Source organism: Trachemys scripta, chromosome 11 (assembly GCF_013100865.1).
Source record: "Trachemys scripta elegans isolate TJP31775 chromosome 11, CAS_Tse_1.0, whole genome shotgun sequence".
In the NCBI taxonomy this organism is placed as follows: Eukaryota; Metazoa; Chordata; order Testudines; family Emydidae; genus Trachemys; species Trachemys scripta.
This window is the reverse complement of record NC_048308.1, coordinates 24,375,316-24,400,553: the sequence shown is the minus strand read 5'-3', so window position 1 is coordinate 24,400,553 and position 25,238 is coordinate 24,375,316. Positions and strand designations below refer to the sequence as shown.

The following is a 25,238-nucleotide window of genomic DNA, read 5'->3' as shown; positions in this document are numbered from 1 at the left end:
CAAGCCTTTTGCTCGGTTATTGAACTTGTCCTCCAGGCACAAGTTTATCTGTGGTGACTTTTTTGGGGGGGGAGGGGTTGTTTTTTTTTGTACCTCTTGGGAAAATATATTCTCTCCCCTCCTAGTATCTGCCTTTGCTTGCAAGGCTGGGGAAAAAATGCCCAGGATTGAGTTTCCTGATGTACTCTCTTGAACCCTAAAATGGGGAAACTTCCTCATGCTGCTGAATTTGAAGCTTTTTGTTCTGTATACATGGCTTCTGAGCCAGCATATAGAAATTTTTCACCATACACTGAAAACTAATAAGAAAAAGTGTTTAAATTTAAGTATCAAAATAATGGTTAACTCCCAGATTTAATGGCAGAATAACCTCCATTTCCACAACAGTGATCAGCAGAGAAACAGACTGGAAAATAGTCTATCCAAGAACAGGATTATGTACGTATACTTTAGCTGGTCAGTGGCATAGTAGTCAGCAATCACAAGGCCAGCAGCTGAAATTTGCAATGCCTACTGTGAAGTAAGAGACCTACATCTGGCATTGAGCATCTATCATGAACAAGGAGCTCCCTTTTGCTGACAGAAGAGCCCCCTGCCCACGAATGCTATTTTGTGTGTGTAAATGTTGGTATGGATCCCAAGTGAAGCAACGGAACATATGGTGAAGATGCAAGTGATGATGAATGTCAGCTCATGCACTTTTTCAATAGAGGGTATGTTTATACAGGAAAAAAAAAGACCTGTGGCAGTGAGTCTCAGAGCACAAATGTCTACACTGCTATTTTTAGCTTGTTTGCGTGAGCCCTTTGAACACAAAAGTTGACCTAGGCTCTGAGACTCGCTGACATGGATTATTATTATTTTTTTTTTTTTGGTGCCTATGGGTATCCAGAGAAATAATCAACATTTATATCAAGCCTAAACTCCCTCGCAGTTTAATTCTCAAATAAGGGTTTTAGTGCATCATTTAAACAGAAATTTAACAATACCAAACATTAGATGGCTCAGAAAGGGAAGTAGTGAGGATGCAAGAGCCTTCCCCCATTGCACTGTACGTGTAGAGGCTTGCTATAATTGGAGCACAGAAAGCAGACAAATGTCACTATGATTAAGCTCCCTAAAGGGGATAGAATGAAAGCAGGATTATGCCCTGCCATCTCTCCCTCACATATGCCAGCTAGCAAAGCATGGGTGGATGGAAGATTTGGGTGGGGAGCTGGAAGGGAAGAAGCAGTTGTAAAAGGGGGGGTAGAGTCCCCACTCCCGCACATGCTCCCGTAGAGCACATGGAAAAACTCTAACTACCTCACACCTTTAGGGGAGGATTAAAATGCAGACATTTTTCAAGTGCTCCAGTACATTTATACTGCTTGCCACAAAAATAATTAACTTCCATAATGCCAGGAGCCGAGATTTCTTGGTGAAAAAAGCCAAAAAGACATGTCAGCACCATAGATGTTGTTAATACATGCCACAAACACAGCATACAAGAAAGTTTAATTCAATTTTATTTTCCACTTCAACAGTTTTTAAATGATACATCATGCAGTCTGCCAGTGTATCCATACATCTTTAATAGATAGTAATTTAGAACCAAGATTAAAAGATTTAGCCATGGAAGGGGGAGAGGGGTTCAGATCTGCTGTTAAGAGTTTAATACATTACAGCATTATTTGCTGTAGTGGCAATTTATTCCCCTGGTTACCACCAAAACGTGTCCACAATTTAATTTTTCCTAAAATGAACACTACTGTACAGATACACAGAGCCCAGAAAATACACATCTGCAGTACACATTACACACTTTACAAACTAGACACGTATAATTCTACAGAATGCCTCAGTCCCCATAGTCCTCCTGAAATGAAAAGTATTTCAAATTGACAGACAAAGTTGTTTAAGACAGACTCTAAAGTGTGGTTTCTGTAGTTGTTTAGCAGATATTTGTGTGTTTTTCAGTTCATAAAGTCCTTAAAGCAAAGATATCACAGCAAAGGTCAATTAAGATTATCCTGCTAGTATGATTTAATGATTCCCTTTCTTGTCATGGGTATCTTCTTTATATTATAAAAAGTTATTTTCCACTCCTTGCTGTCCCCTCCCCAAAGGAAAATTACATTCACACTATTGTATGAAGCCACAATCCTCAAACACTTATTCCCTTCAGATATATGGAATCCAAAGAGTGATTTGGTTTAGTTAAAGATTTGTTCATATTTAATGAACTAATGAGGATTGCACTCTATTTCACATATTCTACAGTTACAAATCTACCTGAGAATTGCAAGGGTATGTTAATTCCTGGTTCTTCATGAATTGAAGTTTAAAAAAGTCACTCAGAAGTCTGTTGTAGACAGACATTAACGTAGTTAAGAATCTATTTTTAAAAGTTTCCAATACATTCAAGATAATCTATTCTCACCCTTGTTTGGTGAAATACACACTTGGTTGCACCTATCAGCCAGGATCTTTCAAGCTTTTAAAGCATTCCTTACTTTCAGCAAAAACAAAAACACATTTCAATAAATAAAAGATGAATTTGAGGATAAAACACAAGATAATAGAACTCATTAGTAAAAAAAAAAAAACAACTGAGCAGAACATGCTGTTAATTAGTAGCAAAATGAAAAATGTGCACTTTAGTTCCATATTGCAAGTCAATCCATGAAAGCATCTCCATTATCTTAATAAAACTTGTCCTGTGTGAAGTTTTACATAGGAAATTTAATCTAAATTATTTAAATCAGTTTCCTTGCAAACAAACATCTAGAATAAATATGTAATATGACATTCAAAAAGGAAGCACAACAGCATTAATTGTAATAGCAAAATACAGACTTTTGAGCTCTGAGTAGCAGAGGCGTGGTTTCCATTTGTGTATAAAATATGTAAGATAATGTAAAAGTAGTACAAAAATGTTGAATGCAAATTATGTAGGATGAAATTAAACCGTTACCTAAACCAGTCTTAAGAATGGAAGATACTAGCAGCAGCATAAATTATAGCAACACATTCATGAGTTCAAATTATAGAAATTTTCAGTCCTCCATTTTGAGGATTACAGTATAATATACCTCTTCAGCATTTCAGTGATAAAGTTATCAAAGGTAGGATCTGAAAGTTAACTCTGAGGCGCTTAAGTGATCTAAGCTAGATGGACTGACTGGCTGATCAGCACTAGCATGATTATCTAAGAGACATCAGAGTTAACTCATCAATGAAACTGAAGATAACTATCTAAACTGTTATGCATAACAGGATGATTTTGCTTTATGTTCTGATGTGGAACCTGGGCTTTGTTTTTAAGCAGAAGCAATTTTTAAATATAGCTGTGTGACAGATTTCAAATCAAGGATACAGGAAAAACATATTCTACAGTAGCCCAGTTATATGACTTCAGCATATAAAGAAATAATACAGAATGTTTGCTGTACAATAAAATGATAGTAATTCATAGTTGGCATTCCACTCAGACAACGGTTTTAGAAACAAAAGAAGAAGAGAGTTGATACTTTGTTAAATACACAAATTTTAGCTATACGCGGCTATTAAGATAGCACAGGGTAACTTTGAAATAGTCTCATTACTGGAAATCGCATATGACAAGTTCACAGTTCATTTTCCTGGTGGTGCCTGTGCACATATTTTAAAGAAAAATAAAAAATGAAACCTAGGAAAATACAAAATAAATTAAATGCAAATTTGCAGTCTTTATTAAATACTTTTAACAAAATGCTCCCCAAAATAGTGCAACATTTAAAAAAAATAAATTAAATCCAACTTACTGTGCTATAATTGAGAGCTTTCTAAAAAATTTTTGTAGAAAAAAAAGTCTGAAGTCAATTCAGAATCTTTAGATATTCTCTATAGCAGGTTAAATATTTTTAAATATATGTCTACCAACACACAGGACACATTCAGAACCCCCAAACTAACCCTAACATTAAATAAGAATATACAGCAGCAACCAAGACTAAAGGGGTATACTCTTGCTTTAGTCATCTTGAAATCTATACTGCTTTAAGACATAGTTTGATATGCACATGTGAAACAAAAGCAGTAGGTATACAACGTAAGAGCTTTGACTTTGGCCTGCCAACCTAGCTTTTCCATGGTGATTCCAGTGCCCCCTGCTGTGAAGATGGAAACTTCATATCTGGCACTAAAAGAGATTCCAAAAAAGGCAAGTAGTCTCATTATTGGTTGAATGAGCTAAAGTTATCCAAAGGCAGACTTGCATATTATCCAGTTCCAGTATGAATTTATTATTTACATTCTTTGCCCCTGCACAATGCTATATTAACATGTGCCATCTTCCTAAATTCTCTTTGCACAGCACAATTGAAGTATGTACCCCCATACTCTCTTAGGAGAACTCAATAGAATTTTCTCTAGGTACCCAAGAGACTATTAGCTCCCATTTCTGAATTCCAATATGAACATATCAGGGCTTGCCAGAAAAATGATGAAGGGGGAAGCATTTCACTTTTTTTCAAAACAAGATTTCTGCAGCATTTTGAAAACTTTCAGAATTTCATGATGAACAATGCTTATAAACTCAATGTCTAGCTATCAAATTCAGGGAATACCCATCTCATCATAGGCAGAATTACAAGCAGATCAGATGTTAAGATAGTTGGTGTGACCACTGAACTTCAAAATGTAATGCTATACTAACAGATTTCTCTCCATTCCATAGTTTGATCTTTAATAGGTATGATAGTAAAGGATATTTTTATACAGGTCCAAAGATTTTACCAGGATATTAAAAATGCTTCTTTGGGGAAATTTACTTCAGAAAATGTGTTTAAACTATTTTAATAATATAGCAGCACATTTTCATCCCCTAAAAATATAAAATAATATGTATATTATACAGTAAATCAGTCATGATAGAACACAATCAACTGCCTTTGATGGCACTTGGTCAATGAATGATTAACTCTTTGATGCCAGAAGTCAGGATTTACTGATGCCACAGAGTACTTCAAACAGCATCAGTGCCAGCAGAGAACTCCCAACTTAACCAGCGCCAAGGGGTAAAATGAAGTCAATGGAAGATATTTTGAACGGCAGACCTTCTATTGTTACTTAGATGGATATGTTACAGATATTGTACATGTTTCCAAAGAAGAGCTGAGCTGAACACACTTCTGTACACATGGAGATTCTATGAAGCTCAAATTATTTGAAAAAAAGTGCACTGCAGATGGCTGTAGAAAGTACATGATGAACAGGACGCAGAGCAGGTTGAAGAAGAAAAAAAAAAAATCAGTGAATTAATGTCTGTCTTTTAACATGCTACGTGGAGCCTGACCTGTCAAAAGAGGAGAAGAGAGAGAGAAAAAAAAAGTTAGTGAACATTTAGGTCAGCAAGGGAACATTTATTGGGTCCAATCCTGTAAACACACTACTCACATAAAGAGCTTTAAGCACGGGAGTATTCCAGATATCAAATGGAATTACTCATATGCTTGAAGTTAAACATGCGTCTAAGCGTTTGCAGGATGGGGCCTTAGACAGTAAGCTATGAGGGCAGGGAATTTTTTCGTATCTATTTTTAAAGCCCCTAGTACACAATTGGCACAATACATTAATATTAATAACCATGGTGAAAATCATTCTTTTCCATCTAAAATGTAATAGGGTGTCCTTATTTAAATATGTCCCATTGGACTATTTACAATCATAGAGTACTTAATTGCTTTTTTCCTCCTTTCCCCTCAACCTTTTAATAGGGCTTTCCCTCTATTGCTAGGTATATGGATATAACAGTAGAGATGTACAATTTCAGAATGGGATATATTTAAAGGTGGTTTTAGGTAGCGAAATATCTTTACTATCAAGCCCATTTGTCTAAATATTATTTAGTAAGGAACATATCTGTATTTGAGTTTGTAACCACAGCAGGATGTGGATAAAGAAAAACAAATCACATCCAAAGGTTCAATGTATGTCTTAACAAAGAGATACTCATCTTCTTGTACAACCTACATCCTTCTTATCCACCACAAATAATGGAAACAAACAATTTTAGGAAACAAAGTTCAAGGTATATAAAACAGCCAAGTACAAGGGGAAGCTACTTAAAGTACATTAAAATAATTTCACAAACAGCAACTTGGAAGAATTTGCTTCCAAGAAAAATATTTGATTTTAAATCATGTCACAGGCTTCCCATTATATTATATATATATCATCTCAAAATTCCCTGTTTCATTTGCCTATCACTAAACAAATTAATATATTTAATACTTTTCTGCATGGCTGGTTATAACAATAATTGGAGATTAGAGGAAGATCAAAGTCTTGCTGCCAGGCAATCCAATTATTCACTTTTTCTTGTAAGTTTGTTATGGTAAATAAAAAAAAGAATAAATGCTGTTATCCAAAACGCAATTAAAAAGTCAATGGAGCCAACATTTATTTTTACTTGTGTTTTCAATACCAAAACACTGAATTTTTTTCTTTAAGTTTGCTTTGAAACAAATGCAGGGACAGTATGTCAGCTTCTACTCACTCTGCTTGTAAATTCTTGCCAACTAACCAGAGCAGTTTTTAATATATGCTTTTTATTGGTTGACTAAATAATGTTCTAGCTTGCGTAAGGATGGGGAGGTGCTGGGAACATACCATAGATTTCAGGATTAGGAAAAGGCACAGATATACATGACTAGCCTATGTTTACACAGTATTTCATTTATACAGATCCCAACACATATTGCTTTCATAATTTCAATAGACCACGAGTGGCATTACTTCTATTGTAAAAGTATTTCCATTTGCATTTCCCCACCTCTTACTAAATAAGGTGTCATGCAAATTTCAGCAAATATCAAGTAAGAGTAGGAGGAGCAGGGAACAAGCCTCTTTGAAGACTGAAACATGAAGACATTCATATATCATCAAGGAAGAACTGAATACATTTGTAGGCTTCCTACCTATCATTGGCTAGTCTGCTTGGTATTTCCACACAGATAATGGGCTCCAAGCACACCAGCTTGCTTATTTGTATATCATTATCTGGATAATGATTTCCAGGTTGCAGGTCAGCATTTCAGAGTAGTGTTGCTGGAGTGCTGGTAGCAAACAAAGTTTTGGGGGATGCTTTTGTGTTCATTAAGCTTCTCTCTAACAAGGTGGTTTGTGAGAGAGAGAGAGGGTGTTGTGAAAGCTTTTGGCTTTCCACACTTGACCCTCCAAGGCTCAGATCCTCAGCTGCACCAGAGCTCTGCTCAGTGTTACTTTTCTGCTCCCCCGATTCCTGGGACTGTGGAGGCAAGTCCAGCCCCAGCTATAATTAGAGCAGGATCAGGAATGCTTTAAACTATGCCTGGATGTCACAGCCCCCCAAAAGCCACTGAGCAGCCATGAATGGCCATAGTGCCCACTGCTCTGGGCATGCCCCCAGAACAAGAACTGCTGCATTTTTTTTCTCTTCTTCAGTACCCAGTTCAAAGTCAACAATGTGAATTACTACGGTCACACTTCAAGGATCAGTCAGGCCCTGACTTTGTGTTTTATTTATTCACTTTTCTTAAAAGCTGCTATTAATACAAGTATCAGGGGTAGCCGTGTTAGTCTGTATCCACAAAAACAAAAAAGGAGTCCGGTGGCACCTTAAGGACTATCTGATTTATCTGGGCATAAGCTTTCGTGAGTAAAAAACCTCACTTGCATCTGAAGAAGTTTTTTGAAATTCAAAAAACTTGCATCTGAAGAAGTGAGGTTTTTTATCCATGAAAGCTTATGCCCAAATAAATCTATTAGTCTTTAAGGTGCCACCGGACTCCTTGTTGCTTTTATTAATACAAATTATTTTTATAAAACTTAAAAAAAAATACATGAAAACAACTCATCTAGGTTTGAGCATTCCCTGCAGTGTTTGCAACCTAGACATTTGTATGACAGCATGAAAAGCAGAAAATGAAAACTGACTACTCTATTTGCAATGTCCAAACCGAACAAAATTCAGCAACCTCCTTCTCACCCCCTGCACCATCCCTTCTCCTCTTCACCAGATGAATGGTGAAAAATAAATGAGCCATTTGAAATTTGCAGTTTAAAAAGTTTAAGTTGCATTTAGTAACACAAGTTGACTCTTTTCTTTTAAATGTAGTTTTTAACTTGGCCATGTATCTTTACATTCCCTGGCTGAGCATCACAGAAACTAAAATGCGCAACCAAATTCTGGTATTTGGGTGCGATTTGCAGCTAGTCAGAAGGAGACTGTGTGCGCGTACGGGGAGGAAGAGATTTTTACAAATAAAACAAAAATCTTCCACCACACACTTTTCTCCAAAAGTCAAAATTTGTAAATTCTAAAAATTTCTTTGAAATTCAAAAAATTTTGAACAGCTTTAGTTTATCTACTCTGAGTTTGTAATGATAAGAATTGGTTAAAAACTGGCTAAGTAATTGTGGAACCGAAGTAGAAATTTAGAATTCCTTGATGTTCTGTCTCCATTAGACACTGGCACCAGAGTAACTACATTGATGTACTTACATGTGGGCCAGCTTCTAATGCAGACACAGTTTACTTATGTGAAGTGAAGATGACACTGGTAAGATTTATCTAGTAAATTAATGGAGTAGCCACACCAGCAAAAAAACGTACTTTATATCAGTGCAGCACATCTACATTTGAGGTTTGCACATTTTGCAAATTTCTCTAATGTGGACAGGGCTTAACACCTCTGACATGATGCTTATGAAACACTTGACAATGGTTAAGCAGCTGATCTGCTATAACTGCTACTTATGCCAATTATTTCCCTGTTCCCTTCTTCTCCTCATTCCCCATCTTTCTTTCCTCCACCTGCTGTCTTGTCATATGCTAAGTTCCCTGAGCTAGAGACGGTCTTTTTACTAGATGTGTACAGCTCCTTGCACAATGGGACCATGATGGGCAATCAAAGTCTTGATTGAGTGTCTTGGTTTCTTTGTCCAGATCTAGCTTTTTATATTTACAACTGTTTATCCAAGTCTGTGCACCATTGGAGCTAGTAGAAATGGCAAAAATAGCACTAACTTACTGACAAATGCGTTACCATGTTGTGATTAATAAGTTAACATAAATGACCAGACCAACAGCAATAAATGACTTATCTCTAGTGTGAAATGATCAATGGGCTATTAAGAGAACTTCCCTCATCATGTCATAAAATTTCCATTCTGGAGATAGGGTAGACTACGCCACTTGACAATAAACAGTCCATGTAGGAATCACATTCCTGTTTCATTGCTGTTGAGAGATTATAAAGGAAGTTCAGCAGGGCACAATTTTATTTCAGGAGTTCTAAAACAATTCAAATGATGGGGTGCAATGGTGATGACTTATCAGCTATGCTGTGAAAATAATCTGTGTGAGTATCTGTGCAAGACACTCCATTTTAATAATACACTGACAGTTATGCAGTGGCTTTCATCCAAAGATCTCAAAGCATTTGGACTACTGTATCTAGCCAGGGATCACTTGCTCAGCCTGGTTGCAGAGTACTGGCCCTTAGCTGCAGGGCCAATGTAATCTCAGAGAGTAAACAATTCAGTAAATTGACCAAGGCATATTAATGGACTAGAGAATGAAGTTGCCCTCCTAGATTTTGGCAACATAATTGAGTTAAAAAGAAAAAAAATGCAAAGTATATAGTTATATTCTGAAGTAGCAACTCTAAAAATAGTAACATGAAGTTCCATATTTATTGTATCAGTGACTTTCAGATCAAAGTTATTCAGCTGACCAATTGTTAACCACCATATTCTAGGATCTAAAATTCAAGTAATGTCTTTTATGACTCAAGCATAGTGATCAGTAAGAAATATTCCCCTTATCAAAAACTACCTTATATTACACATGTACCATTTTTAATAGGGTTGCATAGATGTAACAGAGTGAATTTGGTCCTGCAACTGGAAATTAAATAACAAAAAAAAAAAAATCTATGGATGATGCAAGTACCAAAACAGAATCCAGCTTATAGCTGTGTTGGTTTTCTGTTCTAGTGGGATTAAAACTTGAAAAAAAAATTAAATATATATGACAGGTTTGTCAAAAATGCTGATTTGTTGAACCCAGAATGGTTTGTGAAGACAAACTTTCAAGAATCACCTCAATTTCATGCACAGCTGCTGATCCAGGGGACATGTTTCATTTCAGAAACATCATGTATCAGTGTGTCCGAAATTAAAAAATTTCAGAATCTTTGGTTTGCAGGAAATTTCCAGTTTCAGACAGATTTAGTTCTAAGGTCTGTTGATACAGGGTGTTCAGCAACAGTGTGCTCCTAGAACATGGAAGCTGTGAACAGGGTGTCTCTGAGAAGTTGACCACTTCTGCAGTTCTGTTTGTTTGAGGGCTTCCTGCACCTGCTATGTAGCAGATTTGATTTTGCCATTTATTATTGTACTTTTGTGCAGATGATTTCCTAAAGGCACACTCAGTATATACGGATACAGTTTATTTTTCCCAGTATAGTTCTTGTTGTAAAACTTCTTATATGCCTCTTACTGTACACTTTTCCTTTGTAATTATGTGTAGATGACAATACAATGAAGTTCTTGGGTTATGTTGCTGGCAAGACCAAAAAGCAAACTTCAATTAAGAATGAGCTAATACATGAAAAACCCCAGCAAAGGCTTGCCCAATTCATCTATAGCAAAAATATGCTGCCTGTAGCAACAGGGCTCAAGTCAAACACAAGCAGCAAAAACAACCCACACAGGATATTAAATAGCGTGAATGTGATTAGACGGATGGTTTGCATGCATGTATGACAAGAAGCATTCTCAGCAAAAAAAACACACAGTATCCAAGAACGCTTAGTGCCTAAAGGAAACAGCAAACTTTCAAAAAAGAAACCAGAGAAGAGTCACAAAATAGCAGAATAAGAGCCATCCTTAAGGGAGGGGAAAAAAGTCAAAATCACTGAAAAGAACATAACCATCCCTCAGCCTCTTTCACAACTGACAGGCACCTGGCTAGAGTCCAAGTCATTTTAGTCAGTGCGATGGAACTGTACAGCTAAGTAAAGCTACTAACTGCCTAAAATAATAATTAGAATTTTAAAATATTGAAGAAATAAAGCACTTTTAGGAGACAGTGAGTTACAAAGTAACACAAGAGAGGATACATTGCTGGTTCTCCCAGTAGAAGCCGCTTTGCTCATTTGAAATCCTCGTGACTAATTTAAACTGTTAGCTAATAGTTTTTCAATTGAAATCTGCCCGGAAAATGTAGAAAATATAAAAAAAGTGAACAATATGTTTACAAAAAACTTCGGTATTAACATCAACATCAGCATCAGCATGGAGTTAACCATGTGAAGTCAGCACACTGTTCCAGTGGTAATCCTGGCCACATTTACTAGAGATGATGAATCTGCTGAGAAAGGGGGATAATCAGATGGCTAGGAATTTCCAGCCTTTATAGGAAACAAATTTATGAAGCAGTCATGCACACAAAAAGGGAGTGGGGGGGGGGGGCTCCAACCAACCACATTTCCTCCCTTCATGAGCAATTCCTTTAAAAAACAAACATTCTCAGGAGCGTCACACTGGCTCCACCTGGTGCACAAATATTGAAGAACATTCATGGTTCTCACTGCTTGGCAAATATTTTTAACTAGTTTCACATTCAAGGAGCTAATGTAAATCAATAAAGAATGTATGAACAAACTACAAACTATATCCGAGTTGGGATATTTAGCCACAATCTAAATATACAGAGAAAAATTCCTAAACGAGGAAAAAGCCTCAGGAACATATCAAAGCTGTACATGGAGCCGATGCTTAGGCAAAGCTGAGAAAACAGAGAGGAGAGGAAACATTTAAAGCCAGCAAACTGATTAAAGGATTAGGCTTCATAGATGCATATATTTTATGGTCAGAAGAGACCACTGTGATCACCTACTCTGATCTCCTGCATAACACAAGCCATAGGACCTCCCTGAATTAATACCTGCTTCACATCCAATAGCTAAAGTCGAACTAGAGCATATCTTTTAGAAAAACATCCAGTCTTGATTTAAATATTTCCAGTGATGGAGAATCCACCACAGCCCTTAATTAGTTGTTCCAATAGTTAATTATCCTCACTGATAAAAATCTGTGCCACATTTCCAGTCTGAATTTATCCAGCTTCAACTTCCAGCCATGGAATCTTAGTATATTTTTGTCTGCTAGAAGGAAAAGACCACTGTTCCCAAATTTCTGTTCCCCATACAGGTATTCGTAAGACACTGATCAAGTCACCCCTTAATCTATTTAGCCTATCCTAGAAAAGGTTAGGCTAAACAGATTGAGTCTTTTGAATCTACTATAAAGGCAGGTTTGCCAATCCTTTAATAATTCTTATGGCTCTTCTCTGAGCCCTCTCCAATTTTTCAACATCTTTCTTGAATTGTGGACACTAGAAATGGGCACAGTGATCCAGTAGCCATCACCAATAATGACAAACGCAGAGGTAATATAACCTTCCTGTGCCTGCTCAGTATTTCTCTGTTTGTACACCCAAGGATCGCACTGTGGAGCAGATAGTGTGTCTCAGTGGATAGGGCACAGGACTAGGACTTGGGCAAGTTACTTCACCTCCTTGCCTCAGTTTCTCCTTCTGTAAACTGGGGATAATGACACGGACCTCCCTTTGTGAAGCACTTTGAGATCTACTAATGAAAAATGCTATGCAAGAGCTAGATATTATTAATATAATTATTAGCAACCCTTTTGGCCATAGCATCACATTGTGAGCTCATGTTAGCTGATTATCCACCATGACCCCGAACTCTTTTTCAGTCAGTGTTTCCCATGAGAGAGTCCCCCATTCTGTAAATACGGCCTATACACTTTCTTCCTAGATGCATGATTTTACATTTGACCTTACTAAAACACAAAACGTTTGCTTGCACCCAGTTTGCCAAGCACTCCAGATTGCTCTGTATCAGTGACCTGTCCTCTTCATTATTCACCACTCCCCCAATATTTGGGTCATCTGCAAACTTCATCAGCAATGATTTTATGTTAGGTAGCATAAGGACAACCCAATGATTTTATGTTAGGTAGCATAAGGAAACCAATCTCTGAGGTTGGACACTGCATCTAGAAACACTCAATAATAATTTCTCATTTACTAGAACATGGAGACCTATCAATTAGCCAGATTTTAATCCACTGGACATGTATCATGTTGATTTTGTATTGTTCTAGTTTCTTAATCAAAATGTGCATGTTTTATAAATAAATCTGTGCAGATAAACAGTGATACCTTCAAAACACACACACACACACACACACACCCACACACACACACCACAATGAGATAGAGGGAACAACACATGAAAGAGATGTTCTGATTCTGCAGATAGTGTATTAAAACTGTAGTGATGCTTGATGTAGTGTAATTGCCTCTATTGTATATCCTGAATGTTGCTTGTATTGTATGATCCTAGAGGGGAAAAAAGCCTTCCCGAAAGCCAGCTTTGCCATTCACGCCTTTGTTTACAATGCAGTAAGATCTTCACCACCATCAAATATCAATGAAAATCATAATACATGAACTAGAACTGGGCAGAATTTTTTTTTCTAAACACAACATTGTTTCCATCAGAAAATGACAATTCATCAAAACAACTTTTTTCACAGGAAAGGGTCGGTTTTGATGAAAAATTTTCAACTTAAAGATTTTGAAGTTATCAAAATGTTTCAATTTGACATTTTCAAAACAAAAATTCTGTTTTTCTGTTCAAAACAACTGCTAATTACAGTAAAAAAAATGGTCAAAATCAATATAATACATTTCAAAATTATCAAAACAAAATGTTTTGATTGACCCAAACAAATTATTTTTTGGATTTTTGGTTTGTGAAAATTTGCAATTTTGATTTTGCATCCCAATTTGACATGGGAACATTTTTTTAAATCTCCAACATTTTTGCAAGACTAAAAAATTGTTTCCCACCGAGTTCTAATATAAACAACCCAACTCCCCTTTCACTTTCCTAGTAAAAACACAGAGCTAATCTCAACATGTTGGCCAACACTGATTCCCTTCCTCTGGCTAAATGGCAGCGTGGCTGAGGCATCAGCCCACTGACATATTGTTCTTCCTTCTGTTTACTACAACTACCAGTGCTCTCGCTGCTCACGTTATTGAATTTGGTAGAATGTGGCACAAGAAATTGAACATTGCTGCGTAACAGGCACATGAAGTTATTCAAAGAAAGTTTGCAAGGGCAGCCACTGTACATGGGGAATCTTCTCCATATAACACAGGTTTTACTTTTGAACATTCCATATTTCAGCCTACATTTGTAACAGTTCAGTTTACATAAAAAACATCCACAACAAGAAGATTGCTTGCAGATTGTTGTCGCTGTGTTGTTCACAGAGAGACAGGTTGGGGGAGGTAATATATTTTATTGGACCAAATTCTGTTGGTGACAGAGACAAGCTTTTGAGCTTCAGGTCTGGATATAATGAGAAAGGACAGATAATCGAAACCAGCAGCTTGCAAAGTGTTCTGACAGTGCATTCCTTCTCACTACAATGGTTATTATTGTTGTTCATAACTAAACCACCAGAAAAATAGTTTCCATACAAAAGCCTTCACAGGTTTTCTAGAAACAAGAATGGGATATAAAAAGAGTGAATGTTGAACAGCAACAGATTTAAAAGTCATGTTGAACTCACTTACTGTTTATTTCATGTTCTGGTAGTAACTGGAGTTTGACATTCCTCCTCCTCGGATAACATGAACAGCTGTTGGAGAAGATGCTGGGTAATGGCCGGGACGGATAGGCTTGGCTGTAGCGTGAAAATCAAAACAAAATTTAGCACTCATAGAAGCAATTGCACCTCACTTTCTGCTCTAGCACCTCACTGTACTGTTATAAAAGTAACTGTTCTAGGCATTTCCTGACATCTACAATAGTTTGGACCAAATTCTGGCTGTGGGCAAAGTGACAACTTCCCTCACCCTGCCCACATACACATGCTGCAAAGGTGATCACTTGCACCTGCTTTCTGCCAGCGATCATCCCTCTATACAACCACCTCATACATTCTGCTTCTGGAAAAAGGACTTCTCAGTGCAGCTGAGTGGGGAAGACTGTACGTGGTGACCACTGCTTGGGTTGGCCACCCAGGTACCTGCATATGCCCACTTTCCTCCCTCTACTATGGAGGAGATGAGAAGGCATCTTTGGGGGTCTTTCTGGAGGAAGCAGAATGAAAGCATTTACGTATATGTGCTCCCTGCTGCCCCCCTCAGGTTTTCCGGTGTGCTCCACCACAAGATTTGAAAAAAGTTCCACAATGAATTCCACTTTAAACACTACATGGTTGATGTGCATTCTGTCCAGTGCCCTGGTAGCACCAGACATCCCTCAGCTGCACAGTATTACATTTTAAAATAAAGTGTGTACAGAAGTGAGAGGATGAGAAAGGGGGCAGAAGAGGGAGGAAGAGCAACAAGGGGAATGGAAGAGACAGTCCAACTTAAGAAAGGTCATTAGAAGTACACAAGACACATTAAGCTATTTAAATCAGTAAACAAATATCTGAGGAGCTTTATCCTTCAGGTGGGTTATGTTCTATAAAAGTGAGGTCCCTGAAGTGGCCATGGGTGTGGTGTGCACACCCTGTTCGGGGAGGCTATCCCCTTGCCCCAGTCCTTCAGTCTGAGGCCCTGCCCCACTCTGCCATAAGCTCCACTCCCACTCCTCCCACCCCCAAGCCTCCCAGCTGGTGCCCAGAGCAACCCCGAGCCTCCCCGGCCAACCCTCTGGTGCCCAGAGCAGTCAAGAGGAGCCTCGAGTCCTGGCCACCCAGAGCAGTCTGAAAGAGTCCCTAGCCTGGGCCACCTGGAGGAGCTGTGAGCCCAGTCATGGCCTGGCCCCAGCATTAGCGGAGGTTTGGAGAGGCTTAGCCTTCCCCAGCCTTCATTACCCATCGCCCATGGAAGTGTTCTTCCTGTAAGGAAGGGTGCACTGGCAAAACACAGCTGGGAATCAATAGTTTGCCCTGGATGCCTTCTACTATCACAGCACTTTTAAAATGTACACAAAGTTTGTGAACAACCCAATACCTTGTTTGCTTTATGTCCTTACCAATCTGAGCAGAGTGTGCTCTCCTTGCCATGTTCTTGGCTCTTACAGCCTCTTTAATGCGATCTACCTCCTGCTGGTAGCGTTTGCGGTCCCGCATGGCGTTCTCCTTGGCTTCCTTCAGTGCACTCTCCAGAGTCTTAACTCTCTCTGCTGTAGCTCGAAGTCGTTTTTCCAGCTTAGGAAGCTCACAACGAAGATCTGCATTATCACGTACCAACTGTAGTAGGAAGAAGAAGAAATGGTATTACTCCTTTTGCAAAGCCATGTGGTCTAGTGAATAAGCCATCGTGTCCTGCGGGGATAGAAGATTTCACTGTCATCCTTACAGAAATGTACTGGGGTGAAACAAATAGGGTTCTGTAAAATTCACTGTAAAGTACACAGGAAAGAGGAGGTTTATTCAACTATAATGATTTAGGAGATGGTATTCCCTTGTTCTTCCACTGAAAACCTGGAAGTTTTGTATGCTGTGTTTTAATAGCCGTGTTGGTCCCAGGATACTAGTGAGAGAAGATGGTGAGGTAATATCTTTTATTGGACCTACTTCTGTCAGTGAAAGAGAGAGACAGAGACAGACAAGCTTTCGAGCTACATAGTGCTGTTCAAAGAGAAGTCCAGTAATGAAAGTTTTGGATATACAAGGAAAGCAAGAGTCAAACCTCTTTCAGTGACAGCTGTATTTAATTTGTAAACCTCAACACAGAAATAAATCTGCCTAAATTGAATTTCAAAGATAAATAAATCCATAGCTTGTTGTCCAGATTCATACAAGATCAAATTAGAGATGCTCTTTGTGTTCCATATGCTTAAACTTCATGCTACTAACAAGACTGCTTCATGTCTTAGACTGCCTTCAGCACTACCTTCTTGAACTATACCATCATTAGTGGTTAAATGCATGTGAAACAGAGCCTCGTCTCCCATTTCCTGTCTCTCTTCCTACTTCAGTAAGGATTTACAGCTTGTTGAATCAGTCTGCTGCTGCTGAAACCTCACAAAAGGGGAAAAAATGATCAAGCAATAATGAATTCATTAACCCTCAGAACACTGACTACCCACAGATATTTAACATATTGGGGGAACAGCTAGTTTTCTACACTTTCAGATGAACTACTGGAAGTGACTGGGCATTCCCCATCACAGAGGGAAAATGGGTTTCTGGCTGCCAGGAGCTGGGCCAGCATCAGGACGCTTGGGAGGAACCAGTCCTTAACCTGAACAGAGAACCCTACCTCTTCTCTTCCATACTACACTCCACTTCCCCCTGCTGTCAGTTCCCAATTTCTCCCTCAAGCCATGAACCACTGTTGGCAAGAGAGGTCATACCCGCAAACCCGTTTAGAGACAGGAAAGAACAGTCACAGAGATAGCAATAGAGGACAGCAGGGGGAAACGAAGGGACAGTGAGGGATGTGTGTGTTTGTGTGTGCATGCAAAAGGGGGGATTTATTCATCTCTAGTCCCTACATAAAAGGGCACTGAAGATAACTAACAGTTTTGGTTTTTTTAAATGTTGTACGGACACATTGATAAAGTCTTGCCCAAACAATTACCAAAGCACATTAGACTGGCATATATGTACATAAATGTATATTTATGCCAAGCATCACATGTTCCTGACACATGCATTCATTACACAAATATTGTGAGTGCAGGAGACCAACTCAGACTCCGATTTACTTCTGATGCAATGAACTTTAACTGAATATCATGGATATTTTGGCAATTTAAACATTATTTCAATCAATCTAACAATATCTGAGGCAAATTACCTTCAATAAACTATCCTGAGGGTAATTATATAGATAATTAGCCTCAATTAAATACAAAATCATCCATCAAAAAGGTCAATTAAAATATGATTTGGAATAATATAAAATAGTAACAAGTAAACAGGATTCTCCTATGGCTAGAATTTCAGCGAAGACCATGGTTAAAAATTAACTGAAGAAAACAAACTACCAGACTAGCCCACTTTCTTTTTAAAGAGTGTCTGCTAAAATCGAAGCCAGAGGTATTAGTCCCACCTGTTTGTGAACCTTTGTAAGCTGCTCCAGGTTGTTCTCAAGAAAGGAAATTTTCTGCTTCTGAGCAGCACTTCCTCCTCCATCATCGCTGTCCAGTTCAACACTCTGTACAGAGAGCAAATTATAGAATTAGAGCGAAGACTTTGAACCCAGGGAGAGGGAAAAGCTAGGGTTTTGGGGGGTCTTGTAAGCTCCCCAAAGGGAGACTACTTCTCAACAAAAGGTCAAAAAAGACATTGCTTTTTCTGTTCATTTTGTGTTCTCAACAGCTACATTTCCTCAATATGGAAATTAAACAAATAAAAACCTTCACAAAAAAACCTTAAGGATCCAGAAAGGGGAGCGCCATGCAGCCTTTTGACTAGCTTTCATGTTGATAAAAATTTCAGTTTGTCTGTGATAAAAAAATACCTTAAATTCTGCTAAAAATCATTTGTCGGAGGTGCACAATGAATTTCTCAAATTTATTTTGCCTGGGGAAAGGATGAGGAGTTTTGAACCATAAAAAAGAACCACAGCCCATAATTACGGCCCAGGTCAGCACAAGTTTTAGGTGTGGGTTTGGGTCAGTTCTGGTTCACTAAACTCTGAGTCAGTAACTGAACTGATAAGTGAGATCAGCCCACTTCACTGAATAACTAGTTAGAGGGAAAAGCCTCAAAAACAGGAGCTGAAGCAGAATTCAACTTTCCTAGACAGAGCTGAAAGCACTTCAAATCTCACTCCCCCAAAGTACAACCAGCAAGCTCTCAGGCTCCCAGAAACCAAGGTAATTGGGCATGGTATAAGAACATTGATAAATAAATTACAAGTCTGCTGAATTTACATCAGGAATTATATACACTACGCAATACAATAGCCTGGCAATATTTTTACTGGGGAAAGGGGGTAGATTGTGTTAAAATAAAATCCAAGTAATATTTGAACTTACTTTTTTGACTCGAGTGGTGAGGTCTTGAACAAAGAGTTTTCGTAGGTTGTGGAGGGTCTGAAGTTCTCTTGCCTGGAAATAGAATTTAAACAAAAAGTCAGTAAAATTTTGCAGACACTGTTGTAAAATTTCTCCTCACATAAGAACATGTAGAGTACATTATCTATAAGTATATATGCAGGTATGCTTGAAAACATACATATATCATTACTGTTTAAGTAACTTTAAATTGATGAATTGCATCAGTTGACAGAAGGGCATGAATTTGGGATGTAATTGGTGTGTGGAAATCTGATGGTTTCACAAAGGTGATTATCTAGTGTGAAACAGTACCTCTATCACACCTCACTTTACTGTCCATAATCATTTCACATCAGCCAAAATTGAACTGATTGTAAAACGGGGGGGAGGGATGGAAAGGGGGGAAGGAGGAACCATCACAACGAATTAAGGCTTAGTTCATGTGACTAAAAGCAAGCAATTGTAATTAGCAAAAAACCTAAACCCTTGTTTGTATATCTTCTGTCTCACTCAGTCACATCCCCATAGTTCATTGTTTTTGGCTACGTGTCTGCAGTGAAGTTCTCTCTGAAAACACATCTAACACACTGAAGAAAAAAATAAACCAACCAGAAAGACAGTCTCAAAAGCTGGCTGTGGTAACGTCCCCAGCTATTAAATGACACTTAAATCATTGAGCCTTGAATTCATGCTATGACAATTTTGCTGACCAAACCTATGCACTGAAAGATGGTGACATTATACAGGCACTTAGATACCAAGGTGATAGGTGCCTTATAAATACCACAGGTTCATTCCTAATCTTTCAACACTACTTAATTTTGCTAAACTTCAGCATAAGAGCCACTTTATTCAAAGAGAAATGCGAGAGGCATAGCACAAAAAGTCTTAATCCTTTGCCCATTCTGTGAAGGGCAGAGAAAGCAGTTACAGGAAGGAAATGTGCATAATCATTTGGATAAACAGTGAATTCCAACCCATTCTCTACTTTTTATATGTTGCACTGGTATGAAGGATATGCCCCAAGTTGATAAGTACAACCTTTGCTTTTCTATCTTATTGTCATCTTCTCACACAGAAATTTGAACTGGCCACTCAATAAATCAGGAGCGATAAGGCTATAAGCTTTTGGACTGCCACTTCTTATCTTTATCACTTAGTGGGGAAAACTAGAAAGCGATTCTGAACCCAAAAAAGGAGGTGCTACTGCAAAAGGACGGATAGAAGTGCTTACTTCCAATTATCCACAGACACCCAAAAAAAAAAAATCTGATGTACAATTATCCACATATACTGTTGTATTCATAACACCTACCTTACACTGTTCTAATACAAACATACAGATGCACATTACTACTCTCAGAAGGGAAAATGTAATTTAGAGCTAGACAGAGTTTATTCTCACCCCAAAGCTCTTATCCAAAGCAAGGGGCAGCATGAGTCCCAATTCCCACCCTGGTTCCATCCTGAAACTAAGCCATCTGCTCCTGATTACTTCCCTCACCACACCGTCTCAACTGTGCTGGCAGTCAGTGGGGGGCCAAGTCAAGGCTATGCCCATTCTCCAGCCCTGCTGGAGACAGGTCTCCTGCTGGAGACCTACCTGCACAGGACAGGGAAATAGCAACCCCACGGAGACAGCTCTCTCCACCACACAGTGACCTAGGAGGCACACCATGCTTGCAGAGATTTACACTCCCTTACTTCTCTGTGCACACAAGAAAGCCATGATCTTGGACTAAAATGGCACATGTTGCATGTAATTTGTTTTACTTGATTTTTCCTCCTGCTGCAGTAATTACCGACTGAAATTTTGATCATTGCTAATATTTTAATATAGCTGCAGCAACACCCTCTGAGATGCCATGGGAAGGAACAAAAGAGTGCATGAGTGTACAACAGTTTAAGTAGGTCCTTGATTTTAAACAAAAACACCATCTAATATAGTCGGTGCAAAATATCCATGTCCTATTGCTTAAAACTGAGCTCCTTACTCACTGAATAGGACAATATCGTCACAGGTTATTCTTAGAATTCACAAGCAGTATAGCTGCAAGATAACTCATCTGAAATCAGGAGGGTAGTTAAACACTTTTTCTAAAAATCAGGAAATGTTTCTCAAATATATATATTTTATATATGAAATCTGGGTGCCTAAAGTTCAGCTCCAAAATAAAAATAGCCTGATTTTTGAGACTGCTCCCAGGGTCAATACAGCCTTATGCTTCATAGGAAAAAAATAAATTAACAAAATATGTAAGCAATTATGCTTCTTGATTAACTCTCTGCAAAATATTATATTTTGAATTCAACAATTTATACAGTAACTGGAAGAATTACTAAAAAATGAAGTTCTGAAAAACTTTAAAAGATAACGTTTGAATGTTTTGCTCAAGAAGGTAAAGGAAAAACAAAACTGGCTAGAGCCAGACAAATTGTTGGCAAGGGCTGAACAAGTTTCACCATACAGCTCTGAATAAACACATCTTTCCTGAACTACCTCGGATATTCCAAAGTTGAGCAGAAAAAACTTCCTATTGTGTGGTAGTTTGGGGGCACACACCAATGTCCACCTGGGATTATGAGAAACACCACCAGATTTATTTTCCCTTCAGATTCCGTTTTCAGAAGTAAAAAGCTAGCATGTTAACCTACCATACAATCTACTCCTCCTTCATAGGCTAATACAAATGTAGGGCAGGAAGGGACCTCAGGAGCCCCATGTTCTGAGGAAGGGCCAAATATATCTAGACCATCCCTGACAGGTGTTTGTCCAACCTGTTCTTAAAAATCTCCAATGATGGGGATTCCACAACCTCCCTTGGAAGCCTATTCCAGAGCTTAACTGTCCTTACAGTTAGAAAGTTTTTCCTAATATAACACCTATATTTTTCTTGTTGCAGATTAAGCACATTACTTCTTGTCCTATTTTGAGAGGACATGGAGCACAATTGATCATTTTCCTCTTTATCACAGCCCTTAACATAGAATCATAGATTCTAGGACTGGAAGGGACCTCGAGAGGTCATCGAGTCCAGTCCCCTGCCGGCATGGCAGGACCAAATACTGCCTAGACCATCCCTGATAGACATTTATCTAACCTACTCTTAAATATCTCCAGAGATGGAGATTCCACAACCTCCCTAGGCAATTTATTCCAGTGTTTAACCACCCTGACAGTTAGGAACTTTTTCCTAATGTCCAACCTAGACCTCCCTTGCTGCAGTTTAAACCCATTGCTTCTGGTTCTATCCTTAGAGGCTAAGGTGAACAAGCTTTCTCCCTCCTCCTTATGACACCCTTTTAGATACCTGAAAACTGCTATCATGTCCCCTCTCAGTCTTCTCTTTTCCAAACTAAACAAACCCAATTCTGTCAGCCTTCCTTCATAGGTCATGTTCTCAAGACCTTTAATCATTCTTGTTGCTCTTCTCTGGACCCTTTCCAATTTCTCCACATCTTTTTTAAAATGCGGTGCCCAGAACTGGACACAATACTCCAGCTGAGGCCTAACCAGAGCAGAGTAGAGCGGAAGGATGACTTCTCGTGTCTTGCTCACAACACACCTGTTAATACATCCCAGAATCATGTTTGCTTTTTTTGCAACAGCATCACACTGTTGACTCATATTTAGCTTGTGGTCCACTATAACCCCTAGATCCCTTTCTGCCTTACTCCTTCCTAGACAATCTCTTCCCATTCTGTATGTGTGAAACTGATTTTTCCTTCCTAAGTGGAGCACTTTGCATTTGTCTTTGTTAAACTTCATCCTGTTTAACTCAGACCATTTCTCCAATTTGTCCAGATCATTTTGAATTAGGACCCTGTCCTCCAAAGCAGTTGCAATCCCTCCCAGTTTGGTATCATCCGCAAACTTAATAAGCGTACTTTCAATGCCAATATCTAAGTCGTTGATGAAGATATTGAACAGCGCCGGTCCCAAAACAGACCCCTGCGGTACCCCATTCATTATGCCTTTCCAGCAGGATTGGGAACCATTAATAACAACTCTCTGAGTACGGTTATCCAGCCAGTTATGCACCCACCTTATAGTAGCCCCATCTAAATTGTATTTGCCTAGTTTATCGATAAGAATATCATGCGAGACTGTATCAAATGCCTTACTAAAGTCTAGGTATACCACATCCACAGCTTCACCCTTATCCACAAGGCTCGTTATCCTATCAAAGAAAGCTATCAGATTGGTTTGACATGATTCGTTCTTCACAAATCCATATCTGAAGACTTATCAGGTCACCGTCAGTCTTCTGTTCTTAAGACTAAACATACCCAGATTTTTTAACGTTTCCACATACATCAGCTTTTCTAAATCTTTTATCATTTTTGTAGCTCTCCTTGTGACTCTCTACAATTTGTCCATATCTTCTTAAAGTATGGCACCCAAAACTCAACACAGTACTCCACCCAGGGGTGAAACTAGAAATAAGGACTTACCAGTACGGGGCTGTGTTGGGGCCAGCTCTGGCCCCCAGAGCCAGCCCCGTCCCACCCTGCACCGGTAAGTGCCCTCCCTCTCCCCCGGGCCCTTTAAACCGCTGCCTGAGCCCCCGGCTGCTGCTGCTACCCCAGGGCTCTGGCGACAGGGCTCCAGGGGCTATTTAAAGGGCCCAGGACTCCCCTGCTTCTACCTCCCCTGCCCTTTAAATAGCCCCCGGAGCCCTGGGGTAGCAGCAGCGGGGCTCCGGCAGCTATTTAAAGGGTCCAGGGCAGTAGAGGCAGCGGGAGCCCGGCCCTTTAAATAACCCCCAGAGCCCCACTGCCGTTACCCCACGGCTCCAGCGGCGGGGCTCTGGCAGTCGCTGCTGGGAGCCCCAGGCCCTTTAAATTGCCGCCTGGGGAAGCCGGGCCACCCCGGTACGGCATACCGGCTTACTTTCACCTCTGACTCCACTTAATGCCTCGCCAGTGCCAAGTAGAGTAGGACAATTAATTCACTCATATTGTAATCAAGAAGAAAATCACTATTGTTTCAACCAGCCTTTTTACCTCTTCCAAAAGTCTTGTATATTGCACAAAGTCAAAGTTTTTCACAAGAAGATTTCATAGCATTGATCGGAAGACAGCACTAGTTCTTCAAAAGAAGTGTCCTTTCAGTACTGATTGCAGAGCATAATGCATTTTATACAGGATTATGCTGATTGCACAGTGATAAAGTACTAACATCTTTGAGAAACGCAATTTAAATGTATTAATGTAATACATTGGTTATGACATTAAATCATAAATATCAAATATTGAAAAACTTGTAGAATGAGCCATTGAGATGAGTATATGTAGGATGATAAGTAAACAGATCAGTAACATAACTTTAGGAAATTTAGAAATAAGGTGTAACCTAGATATGGGCAAAAGTGGGTTCGGTCAGATCCTAAACGTATTCAAATCAAGTTCACGACAGAAGAAGAGTTTGGAAATATACTACTTTTTAAAACTTATTTCTCACCTAAGCTGGTCATTTTCTTGCAAAAACATTGTAGGCAACAAGCACATACAAAAAGGCTGGCAACAAATCACTGCCTAAGCCCTTGCAAAAAAGCTGATGCTTTAGTTATAACATACCACAGTTTCCTCCAGCCCTTTAAGATCTTCTCTTGCTTGTTCCCTTTTATCATTAAGCAGTCTAAAAAGAGAGACCATTATGTAAGCCAAACAACATACTGAAATCATGAAAATAAAAGAACATAAAACAGAATAGCATCAGTCAAAGTTTTCAGATTTGGATGGAACAGGTGTGCCCACATTTGCACATCTAAATAAATTGCACATGCAATTACCCAACTGCACACATATGTGCAGGCTTTTTCAGCAGTAATGACTGGGCCACCATCTCCATTTTGACATGCATCTCTTGTAACTGTATTTGAAAATTTAAATCTTCTATATTTTCAGGAAAGTCTGAGAAAAAGCCCAAATAAGCAACTAGGTGGTTTTGTTACTGGTAGATTGTTTGTTTTTACAGTACAAAAAGCCAATCTGCAATCTTGCAACGAGCAAGACATTTTCAGTTTATCTCCTTGCACAAGGTAACAAAACTAGAGCTCTGAAACACTTATTTTGGCACATACTAAAACAACAAAAAAACATGACATAACCAATGTGGTGTGCCCTGTAATTTGTAGGGTAGCCTGGTTATTGGGA

The 25,238-nt window shown here is 38.8% G+C and overlaps 1 protein-coding gene across 2 annotated transcripts in view; it reads right to left on the bottom strand.

The window, feature by feature from the left end:
- Positions 1–1,491: 1,491 nt before the first annotated feature.
- Positions 1,492–25,238, bottom strand: part of KIF5C (kinesin family member 5C) — a 132,012-nt gene continuing 108,265 nt past the window's right edge. Inside the window, exons 21-26 of one of the 2 annotated variants that reach the window (XM_034785871.1) lie at positions 24,660–24,720; positions 19,059–19,130; positions 18,128–18,232; positions 16,101–16,317; positions 14,687–14,796; positions 1,492–5,317 (exon numbers count right to left, since the gene is read on the bottom strand). In XM_034785871.1, coding sequence (XP_034641762.1) covers positions 14,690–14,796; positions 16,101–16,317; positions 18,128–18,232; positions 19,059–19,130; positions 24,660–24,720 — 562 coding nt within the window. In that variant the 3' untranslated portion in view covers positions 1,492–5,317; positions 14,687–14,689. Of the gene's footprint in view, positions 5,318–7,811; positions 9,245–14,686; positions 14,797–16,100; positions 16,318–18,127; positions 18,233–19,058; positions 19,131–24,659; positions 24,721–25,238 lie in introns of those variants that run through there. The other variant, XM_034785872.1, reaches the window with a different exon arrangement.